The sequence below is a fragment of the Kogia breviceps genome, chromosome 10 (assembly GCF_026419965.1).
Source record: "Kogia breviceps isolate mKogBre1 chromosome 10, mKogBre1 haplotype 1, whole genome shotgun sequence".
Lineage (NCBI taxonomy): Eukaryota > Metazoa > Chordata > Mammalia > Artiodactyla > Physeteridae > Kogia > Kogia breviceps.
Window position 1 is genome coordinate 6,358,307 of NC_081319.1, and position 17,500 is coordinate 6,375,806.

At 52.1% G+C, this 17,500-nt stretch overlaps 1 protein-coding gene across 1 annotated transcript; it reads right to left on the reverse strand.

Annotated features, from left to right (window-relative positions):
* Nucleotides 1-341: 341 nt before the first annotated feature.
* SLC6A1 (solute carrier family 6 member 1) lies at nucleotides 342-17,107 on the reverse strand. The gene is made up of 14 exons (XM_059076103.2): nucleotides 16,784-17,107; nucleotides 16,020-16,151; nucleotides 15,397-15,497; nucleotides 14,512-14,621; nucleotides 13,975-14,107; nucleotides 10,874-11,008; nucleotides 10,537-10,640; nucleotides 10,159-10,283; nucleotides 8,734-8,846; nucleotides 8,246-8,377; nucleotides 7,295-7,397; nucleotides 6,036-6,136; nucleotides 4,995-5,162; nucleotides 342-2,702 (listed from the first exon to the last, which is right to left on the reverse strand). Exons 1-14 carry the CDS (start codon nucleotides 17,019-17,021, stop codon nucleotides 2,598-2,600), a joined length of 1,800 nt encoding a protein of 599 aa, XP_058932086.1. The 5' UTR covers nucleotides 17,022-17,107; the 3' UTR covers nucleotides 342-2,597.
* Between the last annotated feature and the right edge of the window lie 393 nt (nucleotides 17,108-17,500).

A 17,500-nucleotide genomic window follows, 5' to 3' on the forward strand; every position in this document is an offset into this window, starting at 1 on the left:
TTCAAATTTTAAATAAAATTTTAAAATCAAATATTTTGAGGAATGAATCATGAGGGAATGAATGTTGTTAACCGAGTGTGCTCCTATTATCCTAGTTTTAGACCTTCATGTAGTTGACCACATTTAAGTTTCTTAGAACAGTGAAAGCACCTCCCTTCTGTGGCTCAGAATCATTTTCTCTCCCCTCATTCCAAGACTTCTGGGGAATTCCAGTTCCATGTCCCTGGATTTTGAGCCCAAATCTCTCTCTGTTGGGGAGAAATGTTTTGTGTGTATCTCTCGCTGTTTTGATGAAAGAGGCTATTGTGACCCCCACCCCAAAGAACGGAAGGTCTGACATTGTATATCATAGAACCTTTATTATTTTTCCTCTATATTCTTATAAACGTACATAACGCCCGTGCTCTAGTTATAACACCATTTATAGACATTTAAAATGCATCTTCATGTATAAATATTTTACATTTGGTCCATAGAACAGATAATTTTACTAAATAATACTGTAATTTTTTTAAAACAGGCTCTGTATATAGTTTGAATATGTATATATTACATATATTTTTTTAATATAGAGATAGATTTACTTGGTGTTCTGAGAATAAATCCTTATTGCAAAAAAATGCATATATGATAATACAATATCTTTCCCTCCCCAGGGCAAATACTAAAAAAAGTTACACGTATTCACAGTTCTCACAGTAATTGTACGACACATAATATTGTGCTATATAAGTAGGTTTGGATGGAAATCAGTTAAGGGATTCCTTGCCAAACATCTCACTTAGATTTGATTACAAACATTAAATACGCTGCATTTGTCTTCGAAAGACTTGTTCTTAGTTTCAGAATGAAGAACAAAGAGAAAGTTAGAAGTCTTCCTGCCCTTATTCTAAAGGAATTCACACAAAGGGTGGGGGATGGGGCCATGAGACACAGTGAAGGGTTCCTTTTGTTCTAAACCCTATAATTTAACAATACATACGCATTTTGATCCTGGATTCACCAGTTGGCATTTGGGATGCCTTAGTAATGAGACTATTTTACAGATGACTTCAGGAAAAGCTTTTAGATTTCCTACACAATATCAGATGAGACCCTAATGTACCAAGCGTGAGGATGAATGTACATATGTGTGTGCACTTATATGTGTACGCAGACTTTTTGTTTTTTCTCTACAAGAATGTGCTTAATATTCTGAGGGTAATACCTTATTGCAAGAACCGGTATGCTGGTCACTTTTGGACGAGGATGACAGATTAAAAAACTCACAGTCACAGTTATTTACCATAGTTATTAAGGATTAGTCGTAAAACACAACTCGTGAGTTAACTAGCTAAGGAGTACAGGGCACAACATACGATTTGCTACATGGGAACCCATATTCCTGGCAAATGAGAAGCGCTGAGTTGCTGGAGCTTGCAAGAAACTGTCTTCACCCGATTTGCTGCCACCACTGTGGAGCCCCGTTCTGGAACGGAACAAATACTACTTCCCCACGAAGCAGCTTTAATCTCGGAAGCGCTTGGCGGGGCAGGTCTGGATTAACACTAGCTCCTCAGTTACTGGGCCGGCAGATTTTAGTGGCAGCGAGGAGATTCTCACTGGGGAACTTCAGAGAAGGGGAGAGGGCAGCAGCCTTGACTGGGGTTGCAGTGAGGGAGACATTTTAAGAAGGAGACAGAAAGATCACTGGACCCACTTTGCCTCAAGGACAGAGCCTCACTTTGATTTCCTCTGCAGCCGTTCTGTGCTCTGCAAAGCCGGGCAGCCTAAGAGAAACTGGGGCTCCTGATTAGGGAATTTCCCCAGCGGGATCTGAAGTCCCCGGAACGGTGATAAAAAAATCAATTGTGCTTGTAGCAGTTTTCCAAGGAGCAGCGCCCATCGGGAATGATCGCTGTTGGGCCGGGCGCAATCAGAATGGCGTGGTGAGGAGCCAGGGGCAGGAAAGCTTAGTGCAGAGATGCTCATTCCGCCGGGCGGCAGGGAAACAGGACACTGGGCAGAGTGCTTGAGAAAGCAGTTCTGGGAGTACTGAGGGGGCTGGGGGTTGTCAAGCTGCCTCGGGAAGGAGAAAACCAAAAAATGAAAGAGCTCTGCTGGCTCTCTGCTCTTAAGAGTGAGCTCTCCCTGGAAAGGTCCATTATACAAAATGCCCTTTTCATGTGCACAGAGCAGTGTTCCGACGGAACCGAACTCCTGCCAAGTCCGAGATAACAGTCATGGGTTTCGGCAGTAAGAGAACAGTCAGGAATTCAACTAAAAGCCAGGAGTGTGCGGCCTCTCCGCGTCACACTCACTGGCGGGATAAAAATGATCTATCACAGCGGTCACACAGGCCGACTGCTTGATGCTGATGGGGCCCAGATTAAAAAGGTCACCAGCCCGCAGGTGCTGGAGCCATCGGGCATCTTCTTTGCCCACGGCGGGGCCCATGGGGGTGTGACTGTCCCCACCTCCCTCTCTTTGCATGGTGATGGTGTCTGGACTCGCCACTCGAGGTAGGTTGAGATAGACGGTATCTTCAGACATCAAGTGGTGGTCGTCTGCAGCCAGGGTCGGGGTGAGAGTGTGGGTGGGCGAGCCACCCTGCACCCCTAGATGTAGGCCTCTTTGCTGGCTGAGCCGCTGGCCTGGGGCTGCTCTGGACCATTCTCGGGGCGGACAATGTCTTCACTGGGCTGGATCATGACCTGGATGCGCTGTGGACGGTGGGAGGATTCAGGCTGGGATGGAAGGGGGCTGGCCTCTCGTTGGCCCACCCTCTTCTCAAGTCCCCCCTGTTTGCTCTGCCTGCGAGGTGTTCCCGGGTGCCAGCCCCCTCCTGCACACCTTCCAAAGCTCCCCTGGGCCACACCCTCTCCCTCTCACTCGGGTCACTGCAGTAACTGCCCCCAGCCCTCCACTTCCATTCTTGCCTCTCACCCCCTTCATTCTATTCTCAGCACCCCAGCCAGAGGGGTTGTGTGAAAACACAAGTCAGATCACATCCTTCTGTCTCTCAGGACCCCACAAGGGCTCCCATTTCACCAAAGTCCTACAAGGCCCCACAGGATCTGGCGCCCATCACCACAGACCTCAGAGTCCTCCCCTCACCCCCTTGCTCACTACACTGCAGCCAAACTGGCCTCCTCACTGCTCCTTGCAAGTACCTGTCCCAGGGCCTTTGCACTTGCCGTACCCTCCTCCAGGGACATCCCTCCTTTCAGACAGTGACACAGCCCCGTCTCTATCTCCTTAGGTCTTGGCTCAGCGTTGTCTCCTCAGCGAGGCCTTGCCCAGAACCCCCTACACCCTCTTTCTCCATATTCCTCATCCCCATCAAATGTGACTTTATTTTGTTAATTGCTGATCTTCCTCTCTCAGAATGTAAGGTCCAGGAGGGTGGGATTTTGCCCATGGCTGTGTCCCCAGCACTGACAAGAGTGCCTGGCACACAGCAGGTGTTCAGTGCATGTTTGCCGAAGGGGTGCAAACCCCCACCTTCTCTGCACAACCCCCCTGCCGTCCTGCCCCATCGGCTCACTGTCCTCAGACGAGTCTTCCCTTTCCCACCGCTGGGCCTTTGCACAGGCTGTGCTCCCTTCCACAAACGCACCCCTTCTGCCTCTCCGCCACTCTAAGACCTGGCTACCTTTTGAGACACAGCAGCGAATCATGGTAAACAAAAGTGTCGGACCTGGAGTCGGAAGAAAGGGCTGTAAGGCCCCAGCTCTGCTAATACCTGACTGCAAGGGATGGGGAAGCAGCTTCCCCAGCCGGTGCCTCACGTGCTCTTTCTGTGAAGGGAGGAGGCTGGCCCAGCAACTCCGGGGGCTGCGCACAACACACCACCCCCAAGATGCAGACCTTACAGACCCTCCTTCTGGCTCTGAGTGTGTCTGGCAGGGACATCTTGGCGGGGAGTAAGGCTGAGAGGCACAGATCTAGGTCCTCCCAGCTGTGGCCTTCCGCCCCTCCTCCGTGAAATCTCCCCAGGCTACACTTACTTCATCAATGTCTCAGCACCTGGACCTCCAGCACCGCCTTGTTTCACTCAAGAATTCAATATAATTTAACAAAGAGCTGATGTGGACCTCGCATGTGCCAGTGGGTTCCTGCTGGGGGCAGCCTGTCTTACATGAGGTCTCGAGTTAAGCTCTTAACACATCGGATCCCACCCTTCACCTGCTCTGAAACCTCAACGGCTCCCCATTTGCTATTGGATACACTCAGGATAAAGTCCAAATTTCTTGTCCTGATTTTCAAAGCCCTTCATGATCTGGTCCAACTTTCTTACATTCCCAGCCTCATATCTAATCACCTCCCTGCACCCCTCCCCACTCTACCCTCCAGCCTCACTGATCAGTTTATACCCCTGGGACTTTGCACACACTTCCCCTTCCAGGAACATTCTCTCTGCTTCTACTTTTATTATTTCTTTATTTAAAAAAAAATTGAAGTAGAGTTGATTTTAGGTTGGTTTCATGTGTACAGCACAGTGATTCAGTTATATATATATACACACACACCATCGTTTTTCAAATTCTTCTCCCTTACAGGTTATTATAAAATATTGAGTATAATTCCCTGTGTTATAGTATGTCCTTGTTGTTTATCTATTTTATATATAGTAGTGTGTATATGTTAATCTCAACCTCCTAATTTATCTCCCTTTGGTAACCATAAGCTTGTCTTCTATGTCTGTAAGTCTATTTCTGTTTTGTAAGTAACTTCATTTGTATCTTGTTTTTTCCCCCCTGCTTCTACTTTTAAGTCTGCCTAGTCCTGAGTCCTCTTCTTTGCTGTCCCCCCTTTAGGAAGCCTCCTCTAACCCTCCACAGTGCAGGAGGATGTCTCCCTGGTTCACCCCAATCATGACTTCGGACACTCTGCTTTCACTGGCTATCAACTTGTCTGTCTCCCCAAATAGACTGTGCTCCACGAGCATAGGCATGGTGCCCAACCGAGCGGGGAAGGGGCCCAACGACAGGAAGGGTGAAGAAGGGACTTACCTGCTTCAGGGAGCCCTTTAAGGTGAGGAACATGTAGGCCATGTACCCCGGGATGAGGACCATGGAAGACAGCGCCATGAGCCAGCCCACACCCTGGCCCCACTTGGGAAAAACGTAGCTTCCCATGGTGAGAGGGGTCATCTGCACAGCACTGAAAATGAACACACCCTGGGGAGGGACGGGAGAGAGAGGGGCAGGCAGTCACCCGGACTGGACTGCCAAGGCCCCTCCCTAGACCCTGCAGCTGATAGGTCCACCGCCCTCCACCCCTGCCCTGGGGCTGACCCTCACAAGGGCCCAGCATCTTGGGAATCCTGCACCCAAGGCCACTGCTAGGACGTAAGGTGCCTTTGTGTATAACAGAAGAAGCCGCTGTTTCTGGGAGGACCAACAGAAAAAGGTGCCTCCTCTGTGGCAACCAATAGAAAAGGGCATCCCTTCTGGGACAGCCAATACGAAGGAGGTGCCCTCTCCGGAAGGACCAATAGCAAAAGGTAGCTTCTCCGGGAGGACCAATAGAAAAAGGCATCCCCTCCTCCAGGTTAACCAGTTTGTCAAGCAGAACAAGGGTGGGAGGTCGCCCCCAGTCGGCCATTGGCTGAGTGTCCCTGTGCAGGACGCAACATACGCAGTGGCCCAGCCCCACTGCAAGGACCTGGGCAGCCCCTCCCAGGCCTGCTCATGCCTCGGCTTCCCCTTGCAGGAGGAAATGAGGGATGCTGAGGATAAGAGGCCTCCCCGTGTGACTGGTTTGGCTTCAGAATCAGGTTTGAGCGCAACACCAGCCCACTGGGTGATGCCGGCTGGTGAGCCCCGGTACCGACAGCAGTAAAGTGGGGCAATAACGCCTATCGTGCTGATGTTTGAGGATGCTGCAGCGTGTCTGGTACCATGCAGGGCACAGAGTAGATGCTCAGCGCAAATGAGAGAATAGTATTACTAGGGAACAGAGGTCTGTGGGCCTCTTCCACCTGCCTTTGGCTCCAGAAGTTTCTCTCTGGACCTGAGTCACCCCAGGGCCCGGTCTGGCCCTGCCCTTACCGCCACAATGATGGGGGTGAAGAAGGACCAGCAGAGCTTCCACCAGATACAGGGCCTGGAGCCCACCATCTCTTGGATGTTGTCATAGAATCGGTTGACACCTGTGACAATTGAAGCAAGAGCAGGAGGGAGAAGCGAGCTGTGGGGACTGCAGGCTCAAGGCCCCGACCTGCTGTCTTCTCACAGTGTGACCACGGCCAAGTCACCTAACCCCTCCTAGCCTCAGTTTCCTCATCTGTAATGTGGGGCTAATGCTCTGGGGTGGGGGTGGGGGTGCTTAATAGCTAAGTATTCAATAACCAAATCCCTCAGCAAACGGGTTGTATGGGAAAGCAAGTCACCTGAATGTGAAAGCATCCACCAACGAAAGGAGGTACTTACAAGAAGCCCCCCCATCACTCTCAGGGCCCCTCCCCCGCAACATCTCTCCCAGCCATTCCTTCAGAGCTTTGCTGGGCAGGGGCGGTTTTCCCTGCTGATCTGATGCGTAAGCAACTGGTGATAGATCACAAATTGCAAAGAAGAACTGCCAATCTTAAAAAAACAAAAAACAAAAAACAAAAAAACCAAACCACTGCAGATGTCCTGAAGTTCATGAGAGTGACACTGGGCACTGGGCACTGCTCAGATTATCAGCAAAGTCACTGAGAGTGAGGACCTGCCAGCGCTAGGCCAGTTAGAAAGCAAGAAGAAAACGATGAGGAAGGGTGAGGTGGCAGGGCTACAAACAACATACACAGAATACCAAGGACCCAGAGGGACCCTGGAGAACACTTCTTCCATAAACATCATCTTGCTGGGACATCCAAAGCGCCCGGAAGGACAGCCTTTTCACTATCACGCAGCTGGGTCTGGAAACTTGGCCCACAAAATCAACAAATAAAAATCATCATGTCCTACTTTCTAAGAAAGTGCATACTTTTAATTATAGCCTACCTTTTAAAAAATATTTAACTTCAGAACTTTTTTATACTTTCAGTTTCCTTTCTCTAGATAAAATCTCAAACAAGTCTTTTATAGCAAAATTTATGAAGAAATTTTGACTCCCATTTTAAATGAGGTTATTTAACTCTTCTTCTTATGGTATCTTCTAAACATGGGACGTCCTGTGCTAACTTCATCGAACTGCAGTGAGGACCAAATTAAATTAATGTATGGAGAGGGCCTGGTGTTCAAGTCGTATTTGCTGAATGATGACTGGAGAAAGGCAGGAATGGATGAATGAACGAATGAACGAGGGAAGAGGGGTTGGTGCTTACCATAAAACCAGGAAATGGAGACACATTCAAAGAACACGAGGAACAGCAGGCTCATGCCGCTGGCGGAGTAGTAATCAAAGAGTTTGAAGACATAAATGCCCCCCTGCGAAAGCAAAAGAGGTGAGAGAGGGTCCACTTCCCCTGGGGACCAGTGCATTCAGTTCACGGTCAACACAGGCTGTGTAGGTTGGGATTAGGCTACACTGCAGCAAGAAGGCTTGAGGGTAGATTAGAGGAAGCACAGAGGTCTTTGCGACCCTGCAAGGATGTGGGCGTGGAGTCTGGGGACTGGGAAGAAAATGCCCAGGTGGCGGAGGGAAATGCCCCATTTCTGGGAGGGCCGGAGGGCAGAAAGAGGAGCTGGTCATCTGAGCCATCTGTTCACAATGTTAAACCAGTCATGTCTCTCTCCATAAACTCTCCCATAGCTTAAATGAGACTGTAATGTAATATATAAAATGTGAAGAGTTATAAAGTAAAATAAAATAAAACAGAATCCAAATGCCCGCTCTGGAAGGTCCTGCATGATCTGGTTCTGCATCCACTACCTACTCCCCCACTCCCTGTGTCGCTACCACGCCGGCCTTCTTTCTGTCCCTCAAGCTTGCCAAGCCCATTCCCACCCCAGGGCCTTTGCACCTGCTGTGCTTGCCTCCCCTAGCTAGATCTTCCCCTGGCTGGCTCTTCCTCGCCATGTGAGTTTCAGCTCAAATGTCACTTCCTCAGAGGGACTGCCCTGCCTACTCTGTCCAAGGCACCGTCCTTCCCACCCCTGCTGTTCATTCTCTGTCCCCCTATCCTCTGTTCTTCATGGCGTTTAATGATCTAATTTGCACGTCAGTCTTGTCCACCAGAATGAAAGGTGGGATGGGATGAGGCCGGGGCACAGAGGGCCTGGGAGTGGCCCCGGGCAGGCAGCAGCAGAGGTGTGCCAGGTGCTGACGCGCTCACCTGGGTGATGTTAGACAGGCCGATCAGGTAGGAGACGATGCAGACAGCGGCGATGAAGAGCTCCCTGCGGTTGCGGAGCAGCCTGGGGTACTCATCCACCAGGGCAGTGATGAAGCCTTCCACGGTGCAGAACTGCGGGGGGCGGAGGTCAGCCAGCCCAGGCAGCCCCAGCCCCACCCACCCAAAGCCTCACCCTGTGGGGACAGCAGGGCCAGGGGAACCCTGGCTTCCAGGCCTGACTCTCCCTCTGCCTCCCTCTGTGACCTCAGGAGAATCCCTTCCCCCCGGGCATCAGTTTCCCCATCTGGAAAATGGGGAAGGTAGCCGGGCTGAACCCTGAAATCTCATGTGGTAGAACATCCTAGGGGTTTGCAACTCCTGGCCAGCTTCTAGTGGGGCCTAAGACAATGGGCTCCTCTCCCTGCTTGGCCCTGGACCAGTGGGGCTGGGTGGGGGCTCCTCGAGGCGCCAGGGAGGGGCCTCCTCACCTGGCTGTCAATGCCCAGCATGAGCAGCATGGAGAAGAAGAGGATGGCCCAGAGGGGAGAGATGGGCAGCTGTGTCACCGCCTCCGGATATGCCAGGAACGCCAGCCCAGGGCCTGTGGCAGGAAGGGCAGAGAGGAAAAAATACAAGGCGCTGAGCACCTGCGGCATCCCCAGCGCACCCGCTTCCTATGCTTTATTGCACCTCATCTCCGGAGTAAACGTCTTGGTGAGTGTCAGCAGCCTCCTCTCCCAGACAAGGAAACAGTTGCGGGGAGGGGCCGAGGCAGCGGGAGGCAGGAGGCTACAGAGTTGGGTTCAGAGGCAAGGGGAACCAGTGAGATAAGAGGAGGGACTGCGGTGACCTGGCCAGCGGTGGGGACTGGGGACAGTGCAGGCGCAGAAAGGGGGCCGGATGGAGAGATACTCAGGAGGCGGATACTCAGGCAGGCCCTGGTTTCGGTTGGTTTGCCACGGAGGGTGAGGGAAGACGCAGGGTCCAGGATGATGCTGGGGGCCTGGCCTGGCCACTGGCCACTGGAACCCTTTGCTACAATGGGAGAACAGGCTAGGAGAAGGCTTGAGGAGTTTGGGACACTGCGTTTGAGTGTCTGGGGGTGGGTATTCAGGAGACCAGGGGAAACCGTGGAAGAAAGAAAGAGACTGTAACCTCTCTGGGGTCTGGCTCTGGAAAGGGGGTTGGCTGGGAAGTTCCAGAGAAATGAGATGCTGCGCTGCCCGGGCAGGGGAGAGCAAGCCCTTGGAGGGGAATGTTCCTTTCCACACGACACGCCCAGCTCCCCACGACAGAGAAGGGACAGTCACATTGCCTCCCTGAGCCTCTGCTGAGCACACAGTGGCTCCCCCGCGTTTGAGCAGGGAAGGGGGTGTGCCCGGGGCTGTCCTTGGACCCTGTGGCATGGATGACCGTGTGGAGAGCAGAGCGGGCACAGCCCACTCGGTGAGAACCTTTTTGGAACTGGGACAAAAGCACCGATGGCAGTGCTTTGAGTCACTATGGTGAAGGTATTGGGTTGGACCGAGTTGACATCCCAAGGGGCAAGAGTACATCAGCTCCCCCCAGATGTCCAGGATCGTGCTGGAGGGGCCACTATGGCCTGGCTTTGCAACCAGCCAGGTCTGGGGTCAACTCCAGTCCTACCACCTTTGAGCTCTGTTAATTCGGGTAGGTGACCTTGGTGAGTCACGGTTTCCTCACCTATGAGATGAGGATAACGAGGGCACTGACCCCATAGTGTAGGGAAGATTCAGGGACACCGTCCAGGTAAATGCTCAGGGCACTGCTGGCAGGTAGGGACACTCAACGCCAGCCAGCGAGCCACGGTGGTGATGACGGTGACAGCGATGAAGATCGCAAAGCCCGCGGGGTTAGCCCCTCCCCCCAGCCCTCCCCAGTGCGGTGCTGACCTGAGGCCGCCACATCAGCAATGGACCTCTTGGTGACATGGGCCATGAAGCCCACGATGGAGAAGATAACAAATCCTGCGAACATGCTGGTGCAGGAATTGATGCAGCAGACGATGATGGAGTCCCTGCAGAGAGGGAGGGGTGGGGTCAGGAAGGGTGGGGCTGGCGGGAAGGTGAGCTAGTGGGCTGTGGTTATCAAGGAGCCAGGCGGAGGAGGGTACCTGTGAGCCGAGCTACTGGTGTGCCCACCCCGCCCCCCCAGGGAAGGGGCGGAACCGGAAGGAGTGGCCAGAAGGTTTTGGCTCAGAGATGGGTGGAGTTCACAGGCCAAGGGGGGCGTGGTCTCGAAGGGGCAGGGGCGTGGCCGCGGCGAAGCACCTGTAGACGTTGTTGTGGAAAGAGTTGTAGCTGCCGAGAGCGATCAGGGATCCCAGGCCCAGCCCATAGGAGAAAAAGATCTGGGTAGCCGCATCCAGCCACACCTATAGGCAGAATGATTAAAAAACAAAAAAGTCAAAGTCATAATCATAGCCCGGAACGCCCCAGGGCCTTTTACACGTGCTAACCAGCTCTACCAGGCAGCAACCCCAGTTCACATTAGGGGGTCCGAGAGGTGCGATAACTTATCCTAAAGGTGGTAAACGATGGCTCAGGACTCAGATGTGCTCTTAACCCAGCGGGGGGCGCTCCAGGACCAGGTCGGGAGGTCGCTCACCTCAGAGTCCGACAGCTTGCGGAAGTTGGGCGTGATGTAGAAGAGAATGCCCTCCTTGGCCCCGGGGAGCGTCACTCCGCGGAAGAACAGGATGATTAGCATGATGTAGGGATACGTGGCAGAGAAATAGACCACCTGGGAGGAAAGGGGGCGAAGGGTTACGCCAGTTCCAGCGCACCCATGCTTTCCTTAACCACTTTGCCTACATCCCTACCTGTTGTGGCTCTGGGCTTGGTTCCAATTCATCTTCCTCCAGGAAGCCTTCCTGGATTCCTAACCTGCTCCTCTTGGCCACTTTTCTGAAGCTGCTCCTTGGGTCTGAATCAACCAGCTCAGCACCCATTTTTCCCCTTTCCCTACCCTTCCTATTTTTTAATCTTTATTTAAAGTATTCAAATAATATATGTGGTGACAAGGAAATTGTTAAATTACACATGAATACACACACAAATTAGAGTTCCTTTCAACAGCCTGTAGAATACAAGTTACATGAGGGACAGGGCTTGTCATGTTCACTTCTCTGTTTTCCCAGTGCCTAGAACAGACCATGGTACATAGTAGACACTCAGTAACTGCCTGACAAATACATAAGTGCACGGATGTTAATATTTTAATGTTTTCTTTTGAGACTTTCCTTTGCATATATGATTACATTTTCTTACAAATGAGGTGCAAATTATATACTTGCCTTTTCATTTAACATGTTTAAAGTTAAAAAACGCAGTACGTACAGCTTTGTTTCTTGTTTCGTTTACTGAATGCTGTTTTACTGTCTCATAACACTGTGATTTTTAATTATACAAAACAGTCCCTCAGGAGGTCCCACCACCCTTTATAAAATTTCCCCTACTGTTATCCATTCAGGTTATTTCCAATTTTATGTGAGTCTCAATACTACTACACTGGACATCCTGTAGGTAAAACTTTGTCTACAAAATTATTATACTATTCTCGAGAAAAATTCTTAGAAGTGGAATTACTGAGTAAAAAGGAATAAACTTCTCAATGCTTTTGATCCACATTGGCTAATTACCTCCCAGAAACTGAACTTCGTCCAGTACTACAGACAGTGCCCTTCCCACATAGGGGCCAGCACTGAGGATAAACACCTTACAAATTATTTTAAATTAATAATCAAGAGACTGACATCACTGTCTGAAATGGCATTTCTTTGCTCACCAGTGTGAAAGAGCAATTTTCAAGTTCAATAACCTCTGTACCTCCAAGTCTGATGTGCCCCTACTTCCCGGTCAGCATGAATTGTTCTCTGGGTTAGTCTCATCTCCCTGACGACTCTGAGACTCTTCAGGCTTAGGAAAGGCAGCCACGATCCAGCAGAAAAACCACTGTACTTGGAATTAGGAAAAGGGCATTTAAAACCATCTGTGTCACCTACAAGCTGTGTGACACTGGGTCAATTTCTTATCCTCTCCGAACCTAGCTTTTTCTTATCTGGGTACAATCAACCTTTTTGCTCAGAAAGGTTGGGTGTATGAGGACATACAACATGCTTAATCCATGTCATCTATGTCTTGCTCTTCGCTGGGTCTTTGGCATGGAGCCAGGTATACAGTAGGAGCTCAGTAAATGCTCGTTGATAGACTGGTTGACTCACTCAAAAGATGCAGTGAGAGGGGCTCTACTCTCTGTCCCCAAGAAGAAGTCAGTCTCCCAAGGTAGCAGGAACTTTAGGTACTACCCACAAATAATTATAATAGACATCATGTATTGAGTGCCGACTGTATGCTAGGCATACGCTCTACATTCTATACAGACTGATTTTCTCGCTTCATCTTTGAGACAGACCTGTAAGGCGCTATTATTGTGACCATTTAACAGATGAGGAAACTGAGGCTCGGAAAAGTGAAGTGACTTGCCCAAGTGCACACAGCTAGGGCCCAGGGGACTGACATTCAAATTCAGCTCTGTCTCCTCCAAAGCCCTTGGGCCCTACATTCTTCTGCTACCTAAAGTTGGGCTGGGAGACACCTGTGCCCTCCTCCTGCTCATCTAGCCTAGGGACAAAGCAGAGATGTTTGACAGCGGCCTTGGTTCTGAGAACCCGGTGGGTCCAAAGGTCCCACCTGACTGCAATTGGGCAGCTTTTCGTTAGCTGGGTCCGTGCCCAAGTGTGTAATTCACTAAGGTTCTGTTTTGCTCGTTTCAACTTCTTGGGCAGTCTGGACCTCCCCGTCTGAGCCTGATTCAGTTCAATTCCTTTCTTTCCCTTACTTGCTCTAAGACCTCAAACAATACCCTTGCCCTCTGAGTTTCCTTCCGGTCCAGGCCAGTGAGAGACTTGGCCATCTTCCGTCCCCCGACTCCTGGGGTGGGGCTTGAAAACAGAAAGAGGTGGGATGAGGACAGTCCCTACCTCCCCCCGGATCTGACTGGCAATTTAATCCCCAGGTACTACCTTTGCCAAAAACAAACACAAAAACAATAACAACTCCTCTTGCTAGCTTCTGATTTCTTTACAAAATCGGCAGCTCCTTTGATTCACGCAAGAAACCAATGGATAAGCAGTTATTGGTCCCATTTTACAGAAGAGGAAACTGAGTTTCAGAGAGGCTAAGTGATTTGTTCCAGGTCACACAGCCACATAAATGGCCAAGATGGGCCAGAACTGTTTGAACACAGGGCCTGAGTATTTAACCATGAACCAATCCATCTCTATTACCTCCTCAAAGGCCAGGATGTAACTGTGCTCACCTCTGGATCACCTGCACCTAGAACCAAGCTTGGAACAGAGTAGATCTCAGGGATGGTTTGTCAAATGGTCCAGGAGCCACATTCGCCCTCTGCTTGGCGATGGCTCTGCCCGGCCCAGGGGAATCTCGATCTCAAGGGACTCACCATGAGCCTGGCACTGCACTAAGAGTATGACTTGCAGTATTTCCTTTAATCTTTAAAAGTGCCCAGAAGGTAGGTAATGATATTCTTCCTATTTTACAGAAAAGGAAACCGAGGCACAGAGAGATGAAGGCACCTGCTTAAGTCAAAGTTGGATGGGGTTCCTGGGAGCTATCGACTCCTCACCCAGAGCAGAGATCCTTCTGCAGACCCATCCCCCTTGGGTCCCCACTGTGCACACCTCTTACCTTTCCAGTCCAGCCAACACCCTTCCAGATACAGAAATACACAAGGATCCAGGCGATGGCCAGGGTGATGGCCAGAGGCCAGCGGATTTGACCTGGCTTATCCAGCCCGTCTGTCATCTGATGCATGTTGCGCCTGGTGGAACATCGGAGGGAGGATGAAGTTACGTGGGGCTGGCAGGGGCTGGAGTGACCCGGGGGTGCCCAGGGCGTGACGATGCTGACAGCTGTGATCACTGGGCTCCAAGAGCTGGGCGGGGACCATGGGCCCGTTACACTAATCGGGAGAAAGTGCCGTTTGCTCAAGGGACCTGCCGGTGACTTAGTCCTGCCACCACGGCTGCTCACCTGGATGTCCGCAGCGGCCTCCCAGCAGGATCCCCCCCCCCCCACTTCACTTCTGCTCTGTCCCCACTCCAGCCCCTTCTAATGTCTGATTATGTCACTTTCCTGCTTAAAATCTTGCAGTGAATAGCTTGCTGTTGTTCTCACTGGCCCTGAGTGATACACCCCCGCCCCTGGGGATGGCCCCGCACTCACTCCCAGAACTCCACCACGGCGCTGGTCATGGTGGTGGTGTTGACGATGCTGTAGTTGGAGAAGCAGCGGTCTGTGTTCCAGGGGTTGTCACACTGTTTCCACGGCAGCGTCTGCAAAGACACAGCGGCACAGATAAAGCACATAAGCCCCCAAGAGCTGCAACAGTGGTCCCAGCACACCCCGTGCATCCTCACGGCCCTCTGAGCCTCCTCACAGCCATTACCTCACCTCCCATTCCCAACAGCTCCAGATGCAGGTCATGTTGTGATCCCCATTTTAGACATCAGAGAGGGTCAGCAACTTGCTCAAGATCACACAGCTCCTACGTGTCAGGGCTGAAATTTGAACCTCAGCCTTTTCACTCTGAAAACCAGCTCTCCGAGCTGTACCATAAGGTCTTCTGTGTCCACCCTGGGGCCACTTCCCAGCTACGTGACCTTGGGTAAGTAACCACCGTGCCCGTCTGAGCCCGTGCACGATGAAGTTAACAGCGAACACTTAACAGTGCTTGTTCTTTGCTGGGTGTGGTTCTAAGCACTTTACACGTATTACTCCTTAATCCTCACACAACCATATAAGGTGAGGTGAGTTTTACCTTAAGCCCCATTTTATCAATGAGGGCACTGTGGCTCAGAGAGGTTAAGTCTCTTTCCTGAAGCGGCACAGTTGGTATAGACTAGGGTCAGGATTTGAACCCGGGCTGTCTGGGTCCATATAATATGGGCGAATGGTGCTATGACGAGGACACAAGGGCTGCTAAAGACGAACCACGCCCGCCACCCGGAGCAACGGCCCTGTCGGCAGAACGGTGGTCCCAGTGGAGGGAGGGTGGGGTCTGGGTCTGGCTCCTTCTGGGGGGGGCGGGTGGTCCAAGGGGCCACTCACTGTGGTGAAGGAGTTGTACAGGTAGTAGATGGCCCAAGAGATGATGACGATGTAGTAGATGTTCAGCCAGAACGACAGCACAGCAGCGGCAAGGCCCACACCTGGGACCAGACACATCATCATGACCTTCATTTAATAGAGTAATAATAATAACCATCCCAGCTCCTGTCATTGTTGTTATTTTCCAGGACATCTACAGTGTCATTGGACCTTGGAGAGAAGCAAGGACTTGGCTAAGGTCACGCACACAGGTCAAGTGAGGGAGCCAGGACTCCCGTCTGGGGCCCAGCACAGGCCGGTTGCAGGGCGGACTGGGGCCTTGGCTTGCCAGGCAAGCACGACCCTGCACGTGGCCACCCGAGGGTCCGTCGGGCACTGAGCAAGGAAGCAGAGAAAGCCGCGCCCGGCCCCTGCTGGGGAAATGAGCTCACAGGGCAGGGTGGGCCGACGTGCATGCAGGGCCTCTGGGCTGGGCCCTCCTCTGACCAGCATTGCCATGGGTCACCTGGGCCCTGCAAGGGCTCCCCGCTGCTCAGACGTGACCCAACAGCTCCCTCTGTCCGGGGCCCGGAGGTGTGGGCTGGAGGACGACCGAGACCCACAGCTCCACTCTGCACACTCACCCTTGAACATGGGGGCCAGCTTCCACACCCCCAGGCCCCCGACGGACGTGTACTGGCCCAGGGAGCACTCCAGCAGGAAGAGCGGGACCCCCGCAAAGATGAGCGTCAGGAAGTAGGGGATCAGGAAGGCCCCTGCGGGGTCGACAAGAGAGGTGCTCGTGGCCTTGAGCTTTGAGAAACGCGGTCGGTCAGAGAGAGCGTCACAGTGGGCATTCTGGGGCCCCTGCCGCGATGTCATTGTATTCTTCCTTAAAAGCAGCACCTAAGGGCTTCCCTGGTGGCGCAGTGGTCGGGAGTCCGCCTGCCGATGCAGGGGACGCGGGTTCGTGCCCCGATCCGGGAAGATCCCACGTGCCGCTGAGCGGCTGGGCCCGTGAGCCGTGGCCGTTGCGCCTGCGCGTCCGGAGCCTGTGCTCCGCAATGGGAGGGGCCGCGACAGTGAGAGCTGCCTGCGTACCGAAAAAAAAAAAAAAAAAAGCAGCACCCAAAGCCAACAAGACCCACGCCCTGCACTTTGCAGAATGAAGACGGGAACTTTCTGGCACCATTAACAGAGGACGACTGCCCTTTGGGAATCCTTTGGAAAAGGACAAGAAACAGGAAGTGGGGCCTGGCACTCCCATTGGAGTCTTTAGGGGACCCATTTCCCCAAGGTCACCCCAGAAAATGCCTAAGCAGGACACTCTCCGTGTGTGTGTGTGTCGGGGGTAGGGTGTGTGTGTGTGTGTGCAGACCCATTGGGAGGTCACCAGGCCAGCACCTACCGCCACCGTTTTTCCCGCAGAGATATGGGAACCTCCAGACGTTGCCCAGCCCGATGGCGTAGCCCACGCAGGACATGAGGAAGTCGAAGCGGCCCTTCCATGTGTCCCTGTCTGGAAGGTCCGCCGCCTTTTTCTGCACCTTGACCACCAGCGTTTTGGGCTTGTCGTTGGCCACAGGGACCTCGCTGACCTCTGTGGAGATCTGCCCATCGGCCACCTTGCTACCATTCGTCGCCATGTCTCAGAGTCTGGACGCAGGGGTCCTGGCAGACAGACGTGCGATGTCAGCCTTGGTCCACGTGGACAGCAGTTTTGCGGCTCAAGGTCACCCTAGGAGAACAGAGGCATAGGGTGACAGGCACTGAAGGTGTTAAGATCCTGGAGTCGCCCCAAAATAACAAAACAAAATAACCCACACACCAAGGGACAAAGAGGTCTCTCCCTCTTTTTCCTGCCAGCTCCTGCTCCAGGAGGAAGGAAGATTTTGCTTCCAAGGTCAGCATGTGAGAATGCGGTCTTGACGTCTCCTGGGCTAGCATCAACGCTGGCCATCTGTGTCACGTGCCGTCAGTTATGTGTCCATGTCAGAGAGTAGCCCCAGGCAACCAAAATTCCAAACAGAAGTATTATGTGCACTTCATCTTTGCCTCCCGGGATGCAGTTGGGAGATTTTCCATTCCCTGGGGCCATAATAAGCCAAGGCAGGGTAAGCAATGC

Coding starts and splice junctions, on each gene's coding strand:
- SLC6A1 (XM_059076103.2), bottom strand. CDS start 17,021: ATGGCGACGAATGGTAGCAAGGTGGCCGATGGGCAGATCTCCACAGAG. Junction 8,378..8,733: donor TGCTGGGCATTGACAGCCAG/GTGAGGAGGCCC, acceptor CGCCCCCCGCAG/TTCTGCACCGTGGAAGGCTT. Junction 2,703..4,994: donor TAAAGGGCTCCCTGAAGCAG/GTAAGTCCCTTC, acceptor CACCGTCCACAG/CGCATCCAGGTCATGATCCA.